This window comes from Gracilinanus agilis, chromosome 4, assembly GCF_016433145.1.
Source record: "Gracilinanus agilis isolate LMUSP501 chromosome 4, AgileGrace, whole genome shotgun sequence".
Taxonomy (NCBI): domain Eukaryota; kingdom Metazoa; phylum Chordata; class Mammalia; order Didelphimorphia; family Didelphidae; genus Gracilinanus; species Gracilinanus agilis.
Window position 1 is genome coordinate 388,061,997 of NC_058133.1, and position 24,668 is coordinate 388,086,664.

Here is a 24,668-nt window from a genome sequence, read left to right on the forward strand (position 1 = left end):
TTGGGAAAGTCACTTAACTTATTTTTTCCTCAGTTTACTCAACTGTAAAATGGGGGATAAGATAAGTGCTATCAGGCTCAAAAGAAGTAATATATGTAAATCACTTTGTGAACCTTTTAGTCTAATGTCAATGCTAGCTTCGATAATGATGATGGTAGCAGTGACAGCATTTTAGGTAAATTATTGATAATTTGGAATATGGCCAGGTTGGTAAAGAATCATCAAAAGCTTTTTCTGTTTTTATACCTTTCAAGGATTATTCTCTATCTGTGAAAACTTTTTCTCCCTTAAAATTGGAATTCTGTCCAGTCCACTTTAGATACCACCTTTTCCATATTTACCTTTCTGTGGTCATCAAAAATGGCCCCTCTCTCCTTGGAAAACTTAGCACTTTTTAAACTTCTTTCATTCACTTCCTTCCGCCTTTTTATACTAATTGATGCGTCTATTTTATCATTCTGACTAAATCTCAGTTCTGGCCTGTGACCCTGAGGAAGTTATTCATCCTCTCTTAACCTTCATACCTTCATCTATAAAATGATGGTGATTATAATCGGCCCCACCTGCTTCCCTGGTTGTTGTGAGGATCAAATGAGTCTTTAAAACACTTTGTAAGCCCTAAAGCAATAAATAAATGTATATAAAGAATATAATGATTATAATCATTGTAATTGTAAGTTTGTTGAAGGGAGGAATGGTAGATTTTTTTGTGTTTGTTTCCTTGTCTATAAAATGAAAGGATCAGATTTAATATTTGCTTAGGTGCCTTCCAGCTTTACTAGTCTATGTGTACATGAGTTTGTGATTTCCTTCTATAGATCATTGCCACCTCAGCCCCTGTCCTCTAGGTCTGTGGCTGGTAACTGAAGCTAACAATAGCAGCATCTAGGTGGCACAGTGGGTAGAGTACCAAGTCTCCAGTCAGAAGCTCTGTAATGCTGGGCAAGATCTTGACTTTGTTTGCCTCAGTTTCCTCATCTGTAAAAGGAGCTGGAAAAGGAAATGGCAGATTACTTTTAGGACCAAGAAAACTCCAAATGGAGTCACAAAAAGTTGGACACAACTAAAATGAATGCCTGACCAGCAACAAAAAGATAACCATATGAATAATAACAAAAATTCAAACAGTTCTTTAAGACTTGTGAAATCTTGTCCTTTTTCTGAGAGAAATATTCAGATTATCTCCTTTTTACTTCTGAGGGATCTAAGATGTTAAATAAGTTGCCATGGGGCTGATAGGGTTCTGAGATAGAATTTGAAGATCATGGGAGTTTTGAAATTTTACTTAATTTCAGAGGGTATTTGAAAAGATTATGGGATAAAGAAACTCACAGCTTGACCTTTTTTTTTTTTTACTTTAAAAAATTCATTCATTCATTTATTTAATTTTGAGTGTTTTTCCATGGTTACACAATTCATTTTCTTTCCCTCCCCTCCCCCTATGCCATAGGCTCCCATAGCTAATGAGCAATTCCACTGGGTTTTATATATATATATATCGTTGTTCAAAACCTATTTCTATATTATTACTTTTTGCAATAGAGTTGACCTTTTTATTTAATTTTATTAATTATAATTCTAGATTTAATATCTTTTCCAGACCAAACTGAGTAAATGATCCTTTGCTCCAAACTTTATATGAGTATTTAACTCAAGTATTTTAGTGAAAAAAATTTAATTTTATTCTGTTCATAAACCACTAAATAAAAAATAAATAAAGGTATACAGTATTCCCTAAGTAGACAAATTTATGTAGAAATTCCAGAAAGGACTAGAAAATGGTAATCCCATCCTGCTAATGTTTATTAAGTGCCTATTACATGCAGGGCACCATGCTAAAACATGGGAATAAGGGGACAAAATGACAAATAGTCTCTACCTTCAAGAAGCTTATACTTCTCTAAACTATAAAGCAGTTGGGTGATTTGAAAAATAATCATAGACTTAGAAGCAGTAATGATCTTAGAAGCCATTTTGCATATGAGGAAACTGAGGTCTAGGGATTTTAAGTGACTTGCCTAAGGTCACAAAGATAATGCTCAAGTGAAAATTGAAATCCAAGCCTCTGAATTGAAGCACATTCCATGCTATAACAAAAACAAACAAATAAAAAGATGGTAGAGCTCATGTAGAAGTGGAGTGCTATCAGTACTTCCCTTGATTTTTTTATTTGAAAAATTTTATTTAATTAACTTAGAATATTTTTCCATGGTTACATGATTCATGTTCTTTCCCTCACCTCCTTCCACCCCCTTCCCATAGCCAATGAGCAATTCCACTGGGTTTTACATGTGTCATTGATCAGAACCTATTTCCATATTATTGATATTTGCACTAATCCCCAATCAGGTCCCCATCGACCCATGTGATCAAGCAGTTGTTTTTTTTTCTGTATTTCTACTCCCACAATTCTTTCTCTGGATGTGAATATTGTTCTTTCTCATAAGTCCCTCAGCATTGCTGCTGGTAGAGATATGGCTTCCCTTCATAGAAGAATAGAAATAGAACATAAGAAAAAAAATGAGAAACTGATAACATTCAGTATTAAATGAAGATAAATTCTTCAGGTCAACAAGCTAACATGCATTTATGAAGTACCTACTATATATCAGAGACTTCCAAGCTTTCTGAGAAGATAAGATTAGTTTAACCCAACCTTATTTTCAAAAAACAAGAAGGAGAAAATGCTTTTCCTCTTGGTGTGTCAGGTCTCCAAAGTTCAGAGCTGGGAGAACATGCTTAAGAAACTTGCTACATAACCAACATGATGGTTACAAAATCTGTTGTATTTCTGTTTTGTTTCATTTAATCATGAATGTCTTGGTGAATTCTACTCATGCTAGAAAAAAAAGTCATAAATACTGATATTTGGGGTTGTAGTTTTGTTTTGGGGTTTGGATTTTTTGTTTGTTTAAAAACAAACTTGACCTACTATTTTTCTTTACCCATAGAGATTCCCTACTTTCTCTGCAATTTAAAGTCTCAATTCTTTAGGCACTGAAAAGCTCAATGTCCAGGGTCACAGAGCTGACTTTTTTTTTAAAAAGAAGGAATCAGGAAAAGTCACCAGTCATCAAGAGTATTTTAAAAAATGTATTGTTGCCTTTTGTTTTAAAAGCTTTGATATTCCATTTCCCTTTCATCTCTCCTTTCTCCCTCCTATCCATCTTTGTGACAAAAATCTTTTAAGCAGAGCTATTTATTACCTATCTGTCCAATAATACATACTGGCTCCTACAACCACTCTGCAGACCTCCCCCTTGTTCTGAGAAAATGAAGGTGTATTTCCTTCCCAGTTATACAGAGCCATGGTTATTCCTCTCAATCCATCATAATTAAACTGCTTTTTAATGTTGTTATGATTTATTGCACTATGGGGACTACAAAAAATACCCATTGTTTTAAAAAACAATATCTATAGGTCTATGCCCAGACATTAGGAATCAATAGGTTGTTTTTTTTTTTCTCTCCAAAAGTGAATATTAGTGTACCTTAAGCACCTGAAATAGAAAAAGACATTCAATAGCATTGACGAAACCCATGATCATGGAGAGCACTGAGAAGTATAGAAATGGCCCCTGATCTTGCAGACTTTGCAATGTCACCAATCCAGAACCTGTCACCTCATCCAAACAGCAACGTGGATTAATAACATCTGCTTTTAAAATGGTTTAAATCTTGCAAAGCACATTAACATAACTCAGTGTCCCCAAAGTAAGTTATTAAAGCTTTAAACTACACTCTGACAGCTGGGACTCCTGGTGTTATCTAATATAGTGAGGCAGATGGGGCAAGTGTTTTTTTACAGATGAGAAACTGGAGGTCCCGAGAGTTGTCACATAGCTACTAAAAGAGAGTCAGGGATCTTTTTCAGTGTCCAAAGTTCTTTCCATGACACCATGATGTGCTGCCTGATCATGTCATCCCTCTGTGGGCACTTCCTGACTATATTTGTTGTGATTTATCCATGGTTTATCCATATATTGGGGAGAGGAAGCATAACAGTCCTGGACCAGAATTCAAATCTCTGCTCTGAGACATGCTACTTTGTACCATGTGGCTGCCAGGTAGTAATAACTAATGCTGTAATTATGTTTCTCCATTGATATATATATGTATATATATAGTTTATATAAAACTAATAAAATAATATTCTAAAATTTAAACAATTTAATAAGTTGTTGATTAATTTTAAAGTTATTTAATAAGATAATAAATTAATAATAAACAGGAGGAAATTATGTGATAAAATAATTAATAATTAGTATAGTTTATTAGTAACAGATTTTATTAATACTGACATCTTTTGAGGCACTTTATATAAAATTCTCTTTTCTAAGATTATCTCCAAATTATCCCGTATATATCTTGTTTGTACATAGTTGTTTGCATGTTGTGTCCTCTTTTATACCGTGGACTACTTGAGTGCAGGGACTTTTTGCCTTTATCTGTATCCTCAGTGATCAGGACAGTGCTTGACGCTTACTAGAAACTTATTTAATTAATGAGTCCTGATGATTAGACTCCTATGAGTTTCTTTATTTGACCGTCACAACAGCTATATATATATCACAACACCATTACAATAGAAGCTATTATTATCTTTATTTTACAGATGAGGAAATTTGGTTTCAGGAAAGTTAATTAATTTACCTAAGGGTGTACATCCAGTAAATAGATTTCTTTTTCATTTTTCAATTTTCAATTGATTTGTTTTTAAAATTTTGTTTGTTACATTAAAATATCCAGTTAACTCCTTTCCCCTCATTGAGAAGGCATCATTTGACAAAAATATGTATGTATATAGAAAACTTTATCTTATTATTTCTATTTATCAGTTCTTTCTCTGGAGGTGGACATATACAAGTCATTTGTCAAACAATATTTTGGTTACTGTATTTAATGTTCTCATGGTTTTCCCCATTCCACTCTTTATAATTTCATGTAGGTCTTTCCGTGTTTTTCCAAAATTAATTTGTTTATTATTTCTTATGGTGCAGTAGTATTCCATCAAAATCATATGCCACAACTTGTTTAGCCATTCCCCAATGGATGGGCATCTCTTCTGTTTCCAGTTCTTTGCCCCCTCAAAGAGAGCTACTGTAAATATTTCAAATCAAACCCAAGTTTTCTGTCCACAAGAGTAAATAGCAATTAGGACCCAAACACAGGTCCTCACAACTTGAAACTTGGAATTCTTTCTATAATGCAGTTTTGCTTTATCCCATGTGGCTGGCTGCCTCTTTGATACTGTCAGTTATTAATAACTTAATTGTTATTAATACTGACATTTTATGAGACATGTTACATACAGTCATTTCCTCTGAGATTATCTCCAAATGAAGAGTTCAGAGGTCTTAACAGTCTACCAAAGCTGCCCCTCTGGGAACACAATTGGGAGGAGGGAGAAGGGAAATAGAAAAAGAAATCTGGAAAGTCATCACGGATTGCATTTAAAAGGCAAAAAATCCCTGTTTTTGGAATACCAGCTGGAACCCTGCACCCCATCCAGTACTAAAGATAATGAATAGTTAATAACAGCTCATTGGAATCATAAATGCTGAGAGGTCTGCAAAATGACTAAAGTTTATGGCTCAGCCCAATGAAGATGGCTTCTTTCTGGATTTTGTTTTTCCTTGGTTGGGGTTGCAGGGGGAGTCTGACTCTGCCTCAGAATTTTCCAACCAATGTAAAATGGCTGCCTTTTCTTTTAATCACAGAATCAGAAGCAAAGAATCTTAGGTTAGAAAAAGAATTCAGAGACCAGTGGGGCCAGCCTGAACTCTCCACTGCAGTCATTCATTCAGTCTTTGAGTAAACCTGCTGTCTCCCAAGGTAGCCCAGCAGCTCATTCTTTGTGCAGTTCTAGCGGTCACATCCGCTTTACATAGATTCCTTTTGGAAACTTGTTCTTCACCCTAATCCCTCTTTAGATGCTTGAAGGCAGCCATCATGTCCTTCTGAGTCTTCTCCAAATGAGGCATTTCCAGAGTTCCTCCAGCCAGTCCTTAGACACTCAATGCCTTTCGCTCTTGTGCTGCCATTGTCTGGAGGCTCTGCAGAGCAAGCTCTTCCTTCCCCAAATGTGGGACACAACAGGGTGCTCTTGTAGGGCAGAATACAGGGGGAGCAAAAAAAAAAAGAATACGGGGGAGCAAGGCGTCCAGTCTCAGAGTTGCCACTACTGCCCCTCGCAACCCTACCATGACTATGTCTTCCATCAACACCTGCCATTACTACCACTCTCAACCCTACCACTACTACTACTACTACTACTACTACTACTACTACTACTACTACTACTACTACTACTACTACTACTACTACTACTACTACTACTACTACTACTACTACTTCTACCCCAATCATTACTACAACTACTATTACTACAACTAAGCATATGGCACTTTAAGGCTTACTAAGTGCTTTACATATATTATTGGTCCTCAAAAACAACTCTTGGAAATAGATGCTTTTATTATTTTATTTTATTATTATATTTTACAGATTAAAAAGATTTGTTTAAGTGACTTGCTCAGGGTTTACATATTCCGAAAGTTTCTGAGGTCAGATTTGTACTTAGGTCTTCCAAATACATAACTCACTCTCTCTGCACTGCACCAGGCTGCTGCAGATGAATATATTAATAAGATCTACTATTGAATTAAGTCTTTTGGTAGCTATTTCTCATTATTGACTCTTTGACTCACTATCCACTTCAATTGCAGTGTCTTTTTTAGGCCAACCTCTATCTGGTATGTGATATTTCTCTTATCTTTTCTTGTGAAGCTGATCTATATTTGTCCCCACTGAGTCCTATTAGGTTGGTGATGGCAAACCTATGACACGCGTGCCAGCACTGACACACGTAGCCATTTTTGATGACACATACAGAAAAGTATGGGGCCTCATGCCGAGGACGAAACATTTGCTGTAGTGTAGTGTAGACACTGTGTGCACTATAGATGACAATCCTGCCTATATTAATTTACCTATTTTGGTTTATTAAATACAGTTATATATTATAATTATACATTTTTGTTATTTAAACTATAAATATCATGAAAATGTGTATTTTTTCTCGAAGTGACACACCACCCAAGTTATGCTCGGGTTTTTTTTGTGAATTTTGATATACCAAGCTCAAAAGATTGCCTATCACTATGTTAGGTTGAGCCCAATGTTTTAGGCTATTGATATGGAGAAGGAGGTCAGCTGGGGATCCTATTTCTGTTATGCAATGTTAACCTAACTTTAGGTTGCCTACAAATTTAATAAGCAGTTGTTGGTAGGTGTCTTTATCTAAACCATTGATAAAAATATTTAAATGTCATCGGACAGGGCAGGTAGGTGGCACAGTGGATAGAGAGGCAGGCTGGAGTTGGGAGGACCTAGGTTCAAATCTGGCTTCGGGTACTTCCTAGTTGTGTGACTCTGGGCAAATCACATAATTCCATTAGCCTACCCCTTGTCCTTCTTCTACCCTAGAGTTATTACTAAGACAGAAAGTAAGGCTTTAAAAAATAAGTAAATAACATAGAATCTGGAATATATCCATAGGACACTCTACTAGAAGTTTCCTTTAAAGTTGAGTTACTCATTGGCTCAAGCAACAATTGTGATGGTTCATCCCTAGAGCATCAATCAGGCCTTCCTTGTTGGTAAGACCCTTGTCCAGAATACTAGTTCCTGTTGTTAGTTACTAAGGACGCCAGTAGATCTCCTGATTTTTAAAACAACCTCATTACTGTGCCTCCTAAAGAAGGTTGGAATTTATTTCCTGACTTTTACCATTTCCTTTCAGTCCTGAAGGACTTTCCAGTATTAAAACCATTTACATTTCTGAATACAGTGATCTTTATCCAAGTGTCTTCCATCCTACATTTCCTCACATGTGCATATCTTCTTAACATACAGTGCAATTGTCCCCCTCCAAAACTGATTCCTTCTTCCTTCCTTTCCTTTCCTTTCCTTTCCTTTCCTTTCCTTTCCTTTCCTTCCCTTCCCTTCCCTTCCCTTCCCTTCCCTTCCCTTCCCTTCCCTTCCCTTCCCTTCCCTTCCCTTCCTTCCCTTCCTCCCTTCTTCCCTCCCTCCCTCCCTCCCTCCGTATGAGTCTTATAAGACATTTATGAGACTTTTTATTCTTTGGTTTATCTTTAAAAGCAAGATTTTCTACCACATAATATCAAAAGGAAATTTGAACCAGCTATAGCTATTATGAGAGTTAAGCTATGTATGTTGCACTGATTAACCATATAATTTCTCAACACTGTAGGTCAATTTAGATTCATTAACCTAGAATTAGATTAAGTGCTCCAGGTACCACATAATTAGTAAAGTAAGTAACTGCTTACTTTAATCTGGGAAGATTTACTAGTCACTTTAGTCTCTCACTATATTGTTGACTAGACCTTTTTCCACAGAAGAGTAAGGGATAATTAATCTTTTCATCCTCTTATTAGAATCATCATCAGTGAAGCCCTAGCTAGAGGCATGTTAACATTCAGTAATTCATGACTGCAGTTCCAGTATGCCCTTGGGTGGTTTCTAAAATTGAGCAATTTCTTAAAGTATAGCAACAACAATGAGATTAAAAACACACTTCCTATTACAAGTTTATAACAAACCAAAAATTCTTCAAGCCAAATTAGGTCCTAAAAGGAGTGCTTTGGCCAAGTCCTTTTTTAATCTTAAAGCATTGAGAATATATTTTTAAAAATTCAAATCTATTAGTATTTTAAATAAATATCTCCAAGTAATTAGAATGCTGGGGCACTTTAATTAAGTTATAAAAGGTGGAGGCCTGAGGAGGAGAATGTATAGAGGAGGGAGTGCAGAGAATAGCAAAAGAGCCAATTAAAATTTTTAATTGGAAATAGTAAAATGCTTACTAATGCATCCAGGTGGATAGATAGACTCTGGCTACAATGACTAAGCTTTGGATACGAGAAGAGCATTTCCAGGAAGAGATGGGAGATGTCTAGCATTTCTAGGCAGAGCATTTATTTAGGCACTAATGAATTGCTTTTTCAGCTGACCTTTTAAGGAATGAGCCAGACCTCCCCCCCCCCAGTACATCAAATACAAAACAAAAAACAAGACTGGTATTTGTGAATGTAGAAATCCAATCTAATTGTTTGAAGGACAATGCCTGTTTTTAGATGACTGAAACAATAGGCACCCCTGCATGCCCAGTTTCTATGGCAATATGATATTAGTGACCTCTCTTATCTATTATGGTATGTAGGTGAAAAGAATGGAAGAGAGCCAGATGATGCTGAACTGGTGAGGCTCAGCAAGAGGCTGGTGGAGAATGCCGTCCTCAAGGCTGTGCAGCAATATTTAGAAGAAACACAAAACAAAACTAGGCAGGTGGATGGAAGCCTCGTGAAAGCTGAAGAGTCCATGCAATCGGACCGAAAGGACAGTGATAATAACAGGAAATGAGAATTGATTGATTATCACCTCCCAAAATGCCTATGGAATTCCTCCCAGCTTTGATTCACGAAGTCACATTGATCGACTTGCCTTGTCCTGGCTCTCAAAGCATGTCTCGATTGAAATGTGGCTCCTGTCCTAATATGCTTTCCGGGGAGAGGTGTCTGCATTTCTGATAAATGAATAGAATGCTGGGACCAAGGGGGCATGAGGCCATGAAAAAAGAGAGACTCGAGTTCTGCCTACTCCTATTTGCTAGGGCGTCTTCATCTTACAAGAGATGGGGACCAGATTTTTGTCCATGCCACGCACGCTGCATTTATGGCCATGGAAGAGGCCTTGCCATAAGTGGAAATAACGCCATCCGCCTTGCGAAACAGCAGGGTTTTATGACTGCTTGTTTTGAGGCCAAAAATCGCAAATTCTGCCATTACAAAGCCAACCAGTGCTAAGTTAACCCTGGCCATTATAGAAGCGATCACCATCAGTACAACTGTCCTGTATGTAATGTTTCTGATATTTGTTCTGATCGTCTTTGCCTCCCTGCCATTGTCGTTATTTACAGTAAGAGATAACATGTAAATTCTATTTTTTCACGTTACCTTTTTCTATAAGATATGGACAGTTTTAAAAGGCTTTTAAATATCCAGATTTGATAAGTCAGTGTGCTGTATTTTTACGTTTTTCATTAACATTTATTAAATGCAAAAATATGTGATTTTTTTTCCCCCTGTAGGCAAGAAACCTGTCATAATCATGGACTTAATTAAGGAAGCTTTGCTTGGAGAAAGAATGGGTGTGTTGTCCAAAGTCAAACAGATAAAGGAACTTTTATCAAAACCTGAGATCCAGGCTCAAATCAAGAGAGAGTTATTTGAAGTAAGACTGGGCAGCCACAATAATCAAGAAAAATCCTATTGACTTCCAGTTTTTCATTAAAAAAATTTTTTTTTCTAAATTACTTTAATAGTTACCTCTTTCCTGAAATCTTTTTAGATTGTAATATACGTCTTTGGTAAACATGTCTCACTAACTTTCTGTGGGTTATTCTGCTGCTGAAATAGATAAGACTGTAATTTGTGATTAAAGCTGTGCATAGAATGTGGGCTGGGTGAGCCCAGGAATGCCAACACATATGTGCCAGCCTACCGACCTGCACTCTCTGCACTCCATTAGTTAGTGCTGCTTTGGGGAAGCACCTGAATAGGAATGATCATATTTACTGATTGGCTTTTCCTACTCACTTGGGGACATAAATTATTCCAACCATGGAATTCTAAAATCTTTCTTTTTAGGAAAAAAAAGGCACTCGTTTTACAAAGACCTGTCTAAGCACTGTGTTTATTCTTTAATGCTGTAAAAAAACAAATAAACAACAACAACAACAAAACAATTTTGGGGGAGCTTTCAAAGCAATTTCTGTAGCCAGATTGTATGGAAATGAAATTAAGAATATAGCTTTTAGAAAGAAAAGATTGCTGCTATCTAAAGAAAAGTGACACATTGACTCATGGCATATCTAGGTGAAAAGAATCAAATATTTGAGCAAGAAATTAACCAGTGCATATGGGCATTGGTGCTGGTTTACTATCTAGGGGTGCTGATTCCGAACAATGTAACTTTTCAACTAACGTAGTTTGTTTCTACCATTTTGGGATTCGTTTTTCCTCAAGAAAAGTTTCTTAATTTCTAATCACTCTTATCTAGTCAGATTCCCACCCCATCAAATCATTGGCATCCATTCTAGCTCTAGACAGACAAACAATATGTATACATATATGTATATATATATATATATACACACACACATATATAATATAATATATTAGAGAGAGAGATTAAAGGCAGTATTATGAGGAAAACTTGCTGTATTGACATGGCCTTAGTTTTTCAACATGTAAACCAAATGAAGTGTTTTTAGTGATCCAACTTTCTTATGCATCATGTTATTTTTTATTTGTCAGTGTTGGTGTTTATTGTGTATTGATACTTGAATACACATTTTAAAATTAAATACTGTAGCCAGTCCTTGAGAGATATTACAAATTCAATATGTATTATTATTCCTCAATAAATAATGAATTCTGTTTTTTTATTTCTTAATAAAGATAGACTTTTATTTTCTGCTCTTTTAAGTGAGTTCCAGGTCTTGCTGTCTTTTATAAAATAAAGCTCATTGCACTAGTTCCTTGTTTAAAAAAGCATCCATGTATATTTGCCCAAGATGTTTCTAGCTGGTTCCCTGGTCTTTTACTCTGTAGTCTTTGTAAAATGTATGCTTGCTGCTGATTGAAAATTGTGAGAGGAAAAAAAAAGATTCAGAGGTTAGTTATGGAATCATTCAGATCTCATGGATTCTAGCTCCTTTTTCAGTAGATAAATTGCAATGCATTTGTTTATAAACGAGTTTAATGCATTTTCATTCCTCCTAATAAATATATCATTTGCCCTTGGTTGTTTTCTTATTTTTTGGACCCTTACCCCCACCTTCACATCCAAGTGGCTCAGGCTGAGCTCAGACAAAGTATTTTTTTTTATTTTTTAGTACTGAATAAAATAGGACTCAATTCCTTCTGGAAAATAACAAACTAGCTCTCCTACATTGTTCTATAGGATATTGGAAATGCTTTTCAAGATCAGTTTTTGTTTCTCTCTCTCTCTCTCTCTCTCTCTCTCTGGCATTTTGAAGAATGATTGAGTAAAATCAAGGGAAGGCTATCATACAATAAAGATTGCATTTCCTAACGATTTCCTCTGGGATAATTTTTGTGTACTGGAGTCCAATGAATGAAGTCATAAACAGGAGCTCCGACAGCGTGTCTTTCTTCATTTTCTTTTATATGCTTCGCCTTCATACTAAAATAGCACATTTGTCAAAGCACCTCAGCACTACTGTGATAAGTACTGCAGAAATACTTGGGTAGTTTGGATAGCTTTTTGAAAGCATTTCAAGCTGAGGTGCTCCATAGAGAATTAACTGAAAAACACTGAATTAGATGAGAAACTGAGTTGCTATCTTAAAAACTACTCATTCAGATGGACCAATTTACAGAGAACTGAGCAGCAGTGCTGGTGGCAGGCTGTGGAGCCCCCTACCACAATGAGAAACAAAAGACAGGAGATGATTGGATCACACTAGAGGACAATCCAACTGGACATGTGGTGTATTTTGGTGCCTTCATCCCCAGGAGGATGCATCTCTATGAACTCTTACAGAAAAGAATCCATTTTTAGAAAAATTTATGGATAAGCAAGCCTAGTAGTAGAAATCGTATCATTTCTACTACCATGAAGTGAAAGCACACCCCACAGGGCAAACATGATTCAAAAAAAGGGCAGCCACTTTTTACTAGTGAATCATAAGGAAAGAACCGTGTGACAAAAGAAAGAAAGGAAGATTAGTAAACAAATCCAGGGGATCAGATGTAACTTTTAGCACAGAACCACTAACCTAGGTTAATAAAAATGAGAGCGTATTGAGGTAATTTTATAATTCCATTAAAACAACCACCGCCACCATGGCAAGTCATCATTAACAAAGCTTAGTTTGGGATCCTGAAGTAATCAGCTTTAATTTTATACAAATCATATTTGCAGAATAGTTGTTTAGGTTTTCATTAGACAAAGCCAGAGACTGGTACCATCAACAAAAAACCAAAATTCAAATATACTCATGGGGAAAAAAAGGAAAGACATGGAAAGCCCACCTTGCAGTGAGGATAATCTGGATTAAAGTCTCTTCTCTGGTGTGGCAAATAGAATGTTGGGCATTCAGGAAAACTCATCTTCATGAGTTCAAATTTGGTCTGTGACACTTACTAGCTGTGTGATCCTCAGCAAGTCACTTAACTCTGTTTGCCTTGGTTTCTTTGTCTATAAAATGAGCTGGAAAAGGAAATGGAAAATCACTCTAGTATTTTTGCCAAGAAAACCCCCAAAGGGGCCACAAAGGATCAGATGCACCTGAAAAAATGACTGAACTGACATATTTGAATGAAGGAGGTCATATGGGAAATTTTTATCTTTATTAGATGGCAAAATACGAAGCATTGGGAGATTAAGAGATTCACCTAAGGTCACCTAGGCAGAAATAGATAGCTGAGGCAGCTATTCTTCCCATAGTTCCAAGCTGCTGCTGTATAAGGTTGAAAAGAATTTATCTCAGTCACATATGAGCTTTCTTGCTTTTTCCTGTTCCTCTCAATCCTTAGCAATCATCACCTCACTTGTTATGTCTTTAAATCTTTCTGGTGGGTCATCAGTTTCCCATCTCCTAATGAAACACCTGCTCCTATAGCCTTCCTAAGCCCAATTAATGATGAGGAACAAATGAGGGAATGTTCTAAACTGGCATATAATATGAAAATTAAATGTCTGATTTTTGGATTGTGTTTTTTGTACTTAGGTTTGTTAACCTAGGAGCTCATTTCAGCAACTTAGTGAAGCTGAACTAAGGAAACTTGTTATAATTGGGGACCAAGTAACTAACCATTTACTCTAGAAATTCTGTCAGTATACACTTTAAATCCAAAACATCATATTAAATAGAATTGGCCCTTTTGAAATATTTTTTCTTGATATTGAGTTTTAAACACTTCCATAATAATTTGGGGAGAATGGGCCAGACCTATGATGTCCTTGGTATAAGGAACTCAGTGTAGAAATTCCCTCTAGGGATACTGGGAACTAACTATTTTGCTATTAAAGGTTTAGAATGTTTCCTGGGATACTGAGAGGTTAACTGACTTACTCCAATTTCACAGCCTCTGTGTGTTAGAGTCATAATTTGAACTCAGGTCTTCTAGACTCCAAGGTCCATTCTCTTATCAATTCAATAAACCTTTATTGTCTACTATGTACTAACGAGGCACCATACAAAGTGCTGAGAATAGAAAAAGGTGCAAAAGACAGCTCTCGAGGACTTACAGTTTAATAAGGGGAATTACATGCAAACAAATATATACAAAGAAAACTATATACAAGATAAATAGGAGAGCATTAAGAGAGGGAAGGCACTGGAGTTAAACAGTATTGGGAAAGGCATTCTGTAGAAAGTGAGGTTTTAGTTAGGACTTTAAAGGAAACTGTGAGAATTTAACACCAGTTTGCACAATATTTTATCTTGATTGTAAAATTATTGTGCCAGAAAAGGGGAATGCCTCCTAATGACTCCTGTCAATGCATCTCTTGACCATTTTTAATATATTAAGAAATACCCAAATGTAGTTAGACCCTCTGTGAAACATACAATACCTTTGGGCTCTTAGGTTCTCTGGTGAGATAGTCCTGAAATATGCTTATATATGGGATGATTCACTGGGGAGACCAACTTGTCTCCCAAAGAATCAGAGTGGGGGGATTGTGAGAATTTAATACCAGTTTGTACCCCTTTTCTTGTTGCTCTAAGATCAGTCTTGGGATGTTAAAAGGAAAATTTCATAATTGAATTTGAAATCCCATTCTCTAGTGAATTGGGTTTTGGTTCACATGGACTCTGGGAGGCTGCCAGAAGCCTCTGTGGTATCCCAGAAGATGCTTGCCTCTTGTCCCAAATGACTCCTGGGGTCCAGAAAACAAGCCTGTGACCCAAGTTGAGGTCTACTTTGTCCAATCAGAGAGACTCAGAAAATGTGATGTCACAGGGATATAATTTTTTGGATCAAGGAAGTTCAGGGGGTCTTTCTGACCAAGCAATGGGAATGAATGAAGACTTGAGGTCAGCAGTGATCTCAAATTAACTAAGAAAAAAGATATGTGACCAGTTATGTGGTTATGGGTCTTTTTTTTTTACTCTGACCCACTTTTCCCTATTTAATAAATAATTCTAACTTAATATGCAATCTCCAGAAAATTTTAATCATAACAAAACCCTGGTGGTCAATTGTCAGCAGAAGGAGGGATAGTGTTCTAGACAACAGCCCAGAGATGGAAGGTCTTGTTCATGGACTAGCCAGAAGCCATTATACTTGAATTGAAGAATATCTTGGGGAGTAAGGCATGAGAAGACTGGAAAAATAGGAGGAGGATAGGCTATGGTGGGCTTTATATTTATGGAGGCAATAGGAAGTCACTGGAGTTTAATGAGTAGGGAAGTGACATGATCATATCTACATTCAGGAAAATTAATGGAGGATGGATGGAATGGGGAGAGGGGAGGCAAGCAGATCCACAAGCAATCTATTGCAATAATCTAGTCATGAGGTGATGAGGACCTGCATTGGAATGATGGCAGCATCAGAGGTGTGAAGGGGGCATATTTGAGAGGTGCTGCAAAGGTGAAATCAGCAGTCATTGGCAACAGCTTGAATATGGAGGATAAAAGATAGTGAGGAGTCCAGGATAATTCCTAGAATGAGAGTTTGAGAAATTGGGAGGTTGTCCTCTGCAATAGTGGGAGGAGGGATTTAGAAGGAAACTATCCATTATGCTACACTGCCTTTCATTGGTATTTTTATTCTATAATATCAATGGCAATTGCACCTTACATTTTTATAATTTACAATGAATCTGTAAATCTTATTGTTGTAGATACTCCTTCCAAAGGTGTGGGACTTTTCCTTTTCATATCTCCTCATATCCTTCTGTGTCCTTCCATAAGTACTCCACTGGGGCATGATTTACATTCATTTCTTAACAGGATTAGGAAGGCAGGCTGCATATAAAATAGGGATAATCAGAAAGAGAGAGAAAGACGGAGGGAGAGAGGGAAAGGAAGAGAGAGAGAGAGAGAGAGAGAGAGAGAGAGAGAGAGAGAGAGAGAAAGAGAGAGAGAGAGAGGAGAGCACTAAGATATTAGCAGAAGAATTAATTAAGGAGAGTACTGATAAACCTAAAAGCTGGATTTGCCTCAGATGAGCTATAAGACAGACAATCCACCAAGGGATTGTTGATAATTGGCTACCTTTTAAAACTAATGTATTAACATCAAAGAATTACAAAAAGAAAAGGTCAGTTTGTCCTATGCTCCACTGGTGCCCTTATATCGAAGCAAATGAGAGAAGCCTCCAGATATTTTAGGTGGCCCCCCTTCGTGGTAGGAAACTTTTGGGAGAACCTAGATAAAAATTATACGGGATAGTCTGGAATGGATAGGTTATGAATGGCATCATTTGAATGAACTCCTATATCATTGAAATCACATGTCCACTTTGAGTATTTGAGTATATTAACATTAATTTGGAAAATACTATAATCTTTAAGATAATAGAAATTAGAGGTAGAAGGAACTTTAGAAGTCATTGAAACCAAACTACATTTGAAAATGAGGACATAGCCTTAGAAAGGTGAAAGGATTTGCCCCAAGTTACAGGGAAAGAGTCAAAGCTTGAACCCAATTCTATTTACTTCTAATGCAATTTTCTTTTTACCACACACTCCCAGGATTAATAATTATCCCCCATGAAGTATATGGCATTAAAAAAATTATAGTAGGAGCTCATTAAATAGTGGTTGAATATTGAATGAATGAATGAATGAATGAATGGAGCTGTCATACCAACCTCATTTTTAGGTATATGAAATAAGTTACAATGATGTGGTTTGGCCCATGTCATGGTTCAAGATAGATATAGTAAAAATAAAAACTTAAAACATTACATTTTACTTTCGAGATCAGATGCTTGAGGCAATAGCTCCAAAAACAGGACAAAAAATAGATAAATAGATATTAAAAACTTTGGTTGATCTAGCTATCTGTACCCTATCGTAATGGTTCCACAAATAGTAATGACCAGTACAGATTCTCTATAGATAAGCCAAACCATAGGAATGAGGTTCAAACATCTTCATCAACTGCATATTCTTGTCATCCATTCTTGAAAGGCAGAGTGGCTTGGTAGATAGAAATCTGGAGTCAAGAAACCTGGATTTGAATCCAGAATCAATCAGTTTTCCAGGCTTCTCTAAAACCAAAAGTTGGAAATAAGATGATAATTTGTGTTAATGGAGAGCATTTCCATATAAGGAACTCTTTAGACCAATGGTGTGTGGATATTCCCTTTCCATTAAAAAGAAAGTGAAAAAAGTCCCAGTGCCCAAGGATTCACATTGGCTCAGAGATTACAAAGCACATCATATATTACTATTGATAGGGATTGGTGACCTGAATTAAAGAGAACTACCAAAGTATCAATAATATTGATTTTTAATAGAGGTAAATCTGGGGTCACTATAGGGATGCCCATGAGGGGAAGGATGTGGGGGGACAGGGTTCAAATATATTTCAACAAAGAAAGAGTTTCATGGAAGGCAGAGCCTTGAGAAGCTATTACATAAGTTTTTTTTGTATAACAACTGAAAGTCCATAGAAAAGTCTAGGCAGGTTGGAAGGGAGGAGTGCTGGATGTATGTTTTGTGTGTGTATGTGTATGAAGTTGTTTCACAAAATAGCCAGAGACTAGGGAGGCTGGGAAGTGGTGATATTTAATTAGAACTTCAAGTTCCAGAGGCTATTTCTCTTTTATTTTAAAAATTATTTTAAACAGACAATCCCCAGCTCCAGGCTGGAAGCAAGATCAACTCACAGTTGCATTCGACAGGATAGCTGATAAAAAACATTTGAAGACCACTGGACTGAATGACCCCCGCAGCTCCTTCTATTTCTAGTTCTGCAATCCTATAATCCTGCAGCATGATTTAGTATATACTGTAGCAGATCATAGCAAAGGAGAAAAAAGCTGGTCCCAAAGCTGGTCCCAAAGCTCGTCCTAGATGACTCAAAAGAGCATTTGAAATCCTATCATGGTGGTTCTTTTTGTCCTGCTTTGTCAGTACTCCCTCACCCCCCTACCACACTCCCAAACACTGTGCTTCAGAGTTTCTGGAGAAGGAAGCAGGAAAAGTATTAAGTACTAAATAACAATATTCTTACAATGGATCATTAGCATTTGAATGTTTCAAACCCAAATGTGTGTCTGGCCCCTTGAATCATGTTGTTCCAGAAGGAAGTGCTTTCCTGATTATTTCCTTTTAGGTCTATCTGCATTGAAATTAGATAATTAACTTGCCCCCCTCTCCCGCTCCCCCAAATCTAATTTTAAAATGTACCAAAGAAAACAATCTATTATTGGGGCACTATGATAGAGATCTCACAGTGTTAGGGGTTCTACAGAAAATAATTTCCAACCTATTTTTCTGTAGGCTTCCAGTGAAAGGTTATTAGCAAATCTAACAGGATAGGTTTTTATAGGCAATGTGTTTCTCAGTTGTACTAGATAAAAGCATAGAAAATATATAAGATTCTGTTCATCTAGATAAAAATAGCTTACATTTGCAAGACGCTTTTCTAACAACATTTAGATGGAATCAGACAATTTAGATCTAGAAAAGATCTTTTGGGGTCATTGAGTCTAATTGCCTTGTTTGGAGATTAGGAAACTAGGACTCAGAGTGTTTAAATGTCGTGTCCAAGGTTATACACCCAAATCCTTGAATTATTTAAAACAATATTTAAAAATTCATCTTTTTAAAAAAAGAGATAGTTTTCCAATGACTTCACGTTGGAAATTATAAAATGCCAGGGTCTCAGAAGAATGAAAATTGCAACTCATCCAGTGGGCACTGGAAAATTTTTTCCTTTGAAAAATAAGTCTCAGAGCTCATCTAGCCTCTCTAATTCAAAGGTCACTTGATCAGTTTTCTTTCAAACACTCAGTTTGATGTAATTCTAAAAGACTGATGTGTCTAGACAGAGGTGATTCAGGTTTGATGGTACATTCCATTTTTCACTATAAATATTGAATCGATATATATATGAAAGTCAGTGTGGGGCACTGGAAAGATCAGAGTGTAGAGTCAGGAGACTTGAGTATCACTACTAGAACCCTCAAAATGTCAATTTCTACAACTTTATAAGGAAGATGTAAGGTATATGCTAATTATATAAGTTATATATCTATATATGATATATCTCAATGATATATATAGCCACAGGGAATGTCAAAATGTATAGCCACATGGGTAGGACTTGAGGAAATAAATTTTCATCTGAGATCTAGACAACCTCTGAGAATAAGAGGAGAGCCACCATGATCCTCTGTACTCTACTCTTCCTCTAGTCTCTGAGAGGAGCACCAGATTAGAATTATATCTATCTGCTCTTCCAAATATTTCAGGTCGAAGGGAACACAGGTTTAGAACAAAGCTACTTCCCATGTTACTATTCTTTAAAGGATGGAGGATGACCCATGCTTATATACTCACTAGCCAGGACCTTCCCTCCCAAATGCTATACAAAAAACCATGGAAATTCATTTATATAAGCAAATACCAAACAGAAATCAGAGAAGTTATACAGATTAGAATCTAGAAAATATACAAGAGTGAATAAATTCTTTACACTGGAATTAGATGAGATCTCACTAAACTAAGAGAGAAGTTATGATCTCACCCAAGGGAAAATCCCCCAAAGTCTCTAGGAAGGCAAGCTGGAAATAGGGCTATGTTGAGGAACTGGTTTTCCTACATGTCTATAAGAGAGTCTTTCTCATTTTCCTCCTTAGAATCCTCCCCAGAGAGAATCTGGAACTACTAGAGTCTCTCTTGAATGAGGATAAAGAATATCTTCCCCTTCCCAAATCTCTCCCATCAACTCTACCTCTTTCCCCCAGCACCTATTGCCATTCTCTCCACCAATTAGGAAAGTCTCACGGAAAATACCCCAGGCTCGGTTGGAAAGCTGGCTAATAGAGATAAAAGTACTTGTCTTAATCACATAACTGACTATCAAATAAATAACTATATCTATAGCTATAACACTTTGCAATTTGGAAGTGCTATGTAAATGTTATTATTATGAATGTAATCTCATAAACTACCATATATAGGATAGATCTATTCACTTGAAGTGACAAGCAGGCAATTTAATCCTTAACAACTACAAAACTTTCAGACAGACATTATTTCTACTCCAGAATGGTTGAATAAATGCTCTGTCATTACACAGTATGCTTTTTTACTCCCAAATCTATCTTTTCTTACAAAATTTTAGCTCTTTAAATACATTTCAAATGCATTTCTCCTTTCCCACTTTCCCATGTAAGGCAGCTTTATCATTGAAAATATTTACAATTAATAATGATATCTATATTGGGCAATTCTATATGTTCCTGTCGAATTTTGATATCAACATGCAAACTAATGAGATAAAGTTGTATTTTATTTAATTCAACATTTTTGAAAAGCCCAGGTCTTCTTCCCCCCCCCCCCAGGTCTTCTTCAATAATAATATTCTTATAGATATTGTTTTATCACTATATAGTGGTTGAAACACCATCATTTTAGAAGAATGAAAATTATAACCCAAACGATGTTGGGAAAAGAGCATGGCAGATATAAACAGACTGTAGCATGTTACTGAAAATGATTCATTCGCACCAAGCAACACATAAAACATTGTCAAGAATGTGTAGGACTAGAAAAGAAGTGAACCAATTAGGTGAGGAGAATAAAAGACAACAGAATGACAATGTGGATATTATACTGGTCCCCCTAAGATAGCAAAATAATAAGAGGAAAGTGTTTTGAATAAATCTTCTGTACTTGGGAAAATCAAAGTTTTATAGGAAGAAATATGTCATTTATATTAATGGAGAGGATATACACACTATTGAAATAAAGGATCTATCAAAGTATAAATGAACACTGAGGGAAATGCACCCTAAGTCAACAAATCAGAAATTAAAATTACTAACCATAGCACTTACTTCCTAGATTGACCAATTGGAGATAAAAATGTTTGATAAGACAACTTGAAAACTCCTAAAGAAAAGTGCTATTTTAAAAATTGTATCTTTTGTGGTGCTTTCTATATTTAAAAACACTTATTTGTATCCATCAATCATAGCTGAAAACCTAACCACCGTTTAAGTGATTTGGGGATGATCTTAAAGCGTAAAATCCATTGTCTTCTGCTTTTATTCTTTTTTTTCTGTTTTTTAAAAATTCTGCTTTTTATTCTTCTTCTGCTATTTTTAGCCAATCAATAAGTTGCCGCAAAGCCCATCATGTTGACCCTTATATTATTTTCTTAATTTGAAAGTAAGAAATGAATTCATGGTTTTGATCTTATCCAGCAATTCCTGTTTAGTATAAATTCCATCTATTTAATATAGGCTGAGATGGTTCCCCTTTAATGGGGCAAAGAATCTTATCTTAGGATATGATTGGTCCTGGGGCTAGGGACTGAAACAGTGGCAAAGCTATCACCTAAAGCATATTTAATCCAGTCCACGGAGAAGTATTGGCTAGAGCCTTAGAGGTTTAGCAGAATTGTTCTGGTCCTACCTTATGACTTTTTGTGAAATGGAAAGAGAATAAATCTATCCCTATATATTGACTGTCATGGAAAATGTGGATGCAGAGAGGAGAAGCTTCTATTTGAAGTGTAAATTGTATCCTGTTTAATCTTTTATTTCAAGAAAAAAATTATTTTTATTGAATTGTATAGCCATGAGTGTTGCATTGCATTTCAATCCTGAGCAAATCACTGGACTGGTCTGAGCTAGACCTGGCTCAGAATATTTCTAATTTAGCTGATAAGAAAATAATGACCTAGAGAAGTGAAGGAGAGATCAAAATGAACTTGAAATCTTAATCCAAGGAAGCTAAAATAGCCTCATAAATATAATCAAGACATGATGGGATGAGACCGATGATTGGAATATGGCTCTGGAAAGTTATAAATTATTAAAAAGAAATAGGATAGGCAAAAACAGTTAGGGGAACATAGGCTAACATTGTACATTAAAATATATACCTATTACATACATATACATACATAAAATATATGCACACATGCTTATATAAAGAAATCCAGGAATCAGAGGGGGGTGGAAGCATGGTAGAGACCATTTAGATCAGTGATTCCCAAAGTGGGCGCCATCGCCCCCTGGTGGGTGCTGCAGCGATCCAGGTGGGGCGGTGAATAACTGTAAGGGGGTGGTGAATAACTATAAGGGGGTGGTGATAGTATGTGACAGGGGGTGCTAAATAATATTTTTTCTGGAAAGGGGGCAGTAGGCCAAAAAAGTTTGGGAACCACTGATTTAGAGTATCAAGGCAGGAAGAAATGGGAATGATTGGATCACTGGATTATACAACAGACCTCCCAGTCAGCAAGAGAAAATAGATGAGAAATTTGTGAAAAATCACAAACTTGGCAAAAAAGGCATAATACAGTAGTGATGGCTGACAAGTTATCTGCATATTATCTCTTTGAGTGTTCTCTCTCTTTTTTCAGTCTTTCTGTCTGTCTCACAATTTCTCTTCCCTCCTAAAAATAAATAGGGTATCCTATAATTTCTTCAATAACTTTAAAGGTGATTTTTGTCTTTCAAAAGACAAAGGAACCAACAAAGGAAAAGTTAATTCTGTATCTGATTCTTATTAGCAAGGAAGATTGAATTTCCAAGCTAGAAATGATGAGAAAATTATGGGTTTCCATCTTGAGAGTTTATGATAGAAAAGGAAAGCTACTGTTAATTTGACATTTTTCCTGGATGAGGAGAGAAAAAATTTCAAAGGGTTTAGAGTAAGAATAGATTGAGTCTGATGGGCTAAAATTCTATGGGGTGTGATGGTGAAACAGGTGGGTGGCTCAGTGGATTGAGAGCCAGGCCTAGAGACAGGAGGTCCTAGGTTCAAACATGGCCTCAGATAGTTCCTAGCTGTAAGACCTAGGGCAAGTCACTTAACTCCCATTGTCTAACTCTAACTGCTCTTCTGCCTTGGCACCAATACAGTACAGATTCTAAGATGGAAGATAAAAGAAAAAATTCTGATTAAATAAGAAAATAAATATTTTAAAAGATTCTTATAGATGTATGGAGTATTCATCAAAACATCTTAGATTTTTAAAAGGCCATGCAAAAAAGAAGGAAACAGGAACAAGTAAGAGAGAATGAGTACAAAAAATACAAAAGTATGTCATAGTTTTCTAAGAATCATGTCAGAACCATTAAAGTTCAGAATAAGGTAAGATGGTAAGGAAATTTAAGGGTGAGAAAGTGTTTTTTTTCTTTCTTGTCTATGCTGGAGAAAAGGGTAAATCTAAGGAATGTGACCTGCTCAAGATGGATAAAATGATGACACCTGGTGACAAAGTCATATTCAACTTTTATTTTGACTTGAAAACGAAAGAGCAAAAAAAAAAAAAAAGGCTAATAAGCTCATTCATACCTAAATTATAAGTAAGGAGATAGTAACTGAGAACCTCATTGCCATTAATGATTTCAGGTCATCTGGCTGGGATGAGGCATTGTGGTTTAGGAAAAGAGCACTAATTTTGGAATTGGAGGATCTCAGTTGAAACTCTGCTGGAGTCCTTACATCTCTGAGCTTCAGTTTTGAAGTAGATGGTCACTGAGGTCTCTTCCAACTCTGAAATTCTGTGAAGTATCAGAATCAAGACTGGAATGTAAGGGTAAATTCAGATGACTCTTTCCCCATTACATGTTGTCAACCAACCCAAAGAGCTTTCCATCTAAAAGTATCAGTAGAAATGATTTCTGAAAAACTGCCAAACAGCGATGCTGCACTGTATAATTATTTGTTTGAGAATTTCCAGTCCAAATTAGATTATAGCAAATAATCATTTAAATTTGTGGTGGCAGAGAGAAAGGCTCTGTATTTTTCCCTTTCTTGACATGTAATACCATCTTAGAATAAGCCTCCATTTTAGCATTAAACATGCAATCATGGTTAACCTTGATGTTTTATTTCTGCTCTCTCCTAGTCCTTGGTGTAAGGACAACTAAAAGATAAACAGAATTGCTCCTGCCTCATATCTCTGAGACCAAAAGCATATGAGCCAATTAAGAAGTCTGTCTCCTTCTGTAGAACACAACAAACTGCCCTAAAGCCAGTGGCTGACTGGTTGTGAACTCAGTTTGATTTTGTGGTTCTTGTATATTATAAATCTTTGTGTGAATTGCCTCATATTCAGAAACTCATTTGTCCCACAGAAACTTCCCTTTTCTATGAACTAATAATGCTTCTCCCTTCCTTGACTTGTAACTTTGGAAGAAATATTGACTTCCTCTAAATTATATTGACTGGGCTTCTTCTCCATGACAAAACCAACATGTACTAGCTGTATCACCTTCTAAAAAGTATCTGGGTGTTGACATAATGCTAAGTAGAAACAACCTGACTTCTCTAGTTCACAAATAACTCTCATTTAAGAGGTTAGTCACAGAGCTTAAAGCATTGGGTTAACACCACCAGCAACAATA

General features: G+C 36.2%; 1 protein-coding gene across 2 annotated transcripts in view; it reads left to right on the plus strand.

Annotated features, from left to right (window-relative positions):
• The window catches only part of AKAP7 (A-kinase anchoring protein 7), a 176,848-nt gene extending 166,878 nt beyond the window's left edge, over positions 1–9,970 (plus strand). For both annotated transcript variants that reach the window (XM_044676974.1, XM_044676975.1), the window contains exon 7: positions 9,248–9,970. In XM_044676974.1, coding sequence (XP_044532909.1) covers positions 9,248–9,447 — 200 coding nt within the window. In that variant the 3' untranslated portion in view covers positions 9,448–9,970. The remainder of the gene's footprint in view (positions 1–9,247) is intronic.
• Positions 9,971–24,668: the final 14,698 nt, after the last annotated feature.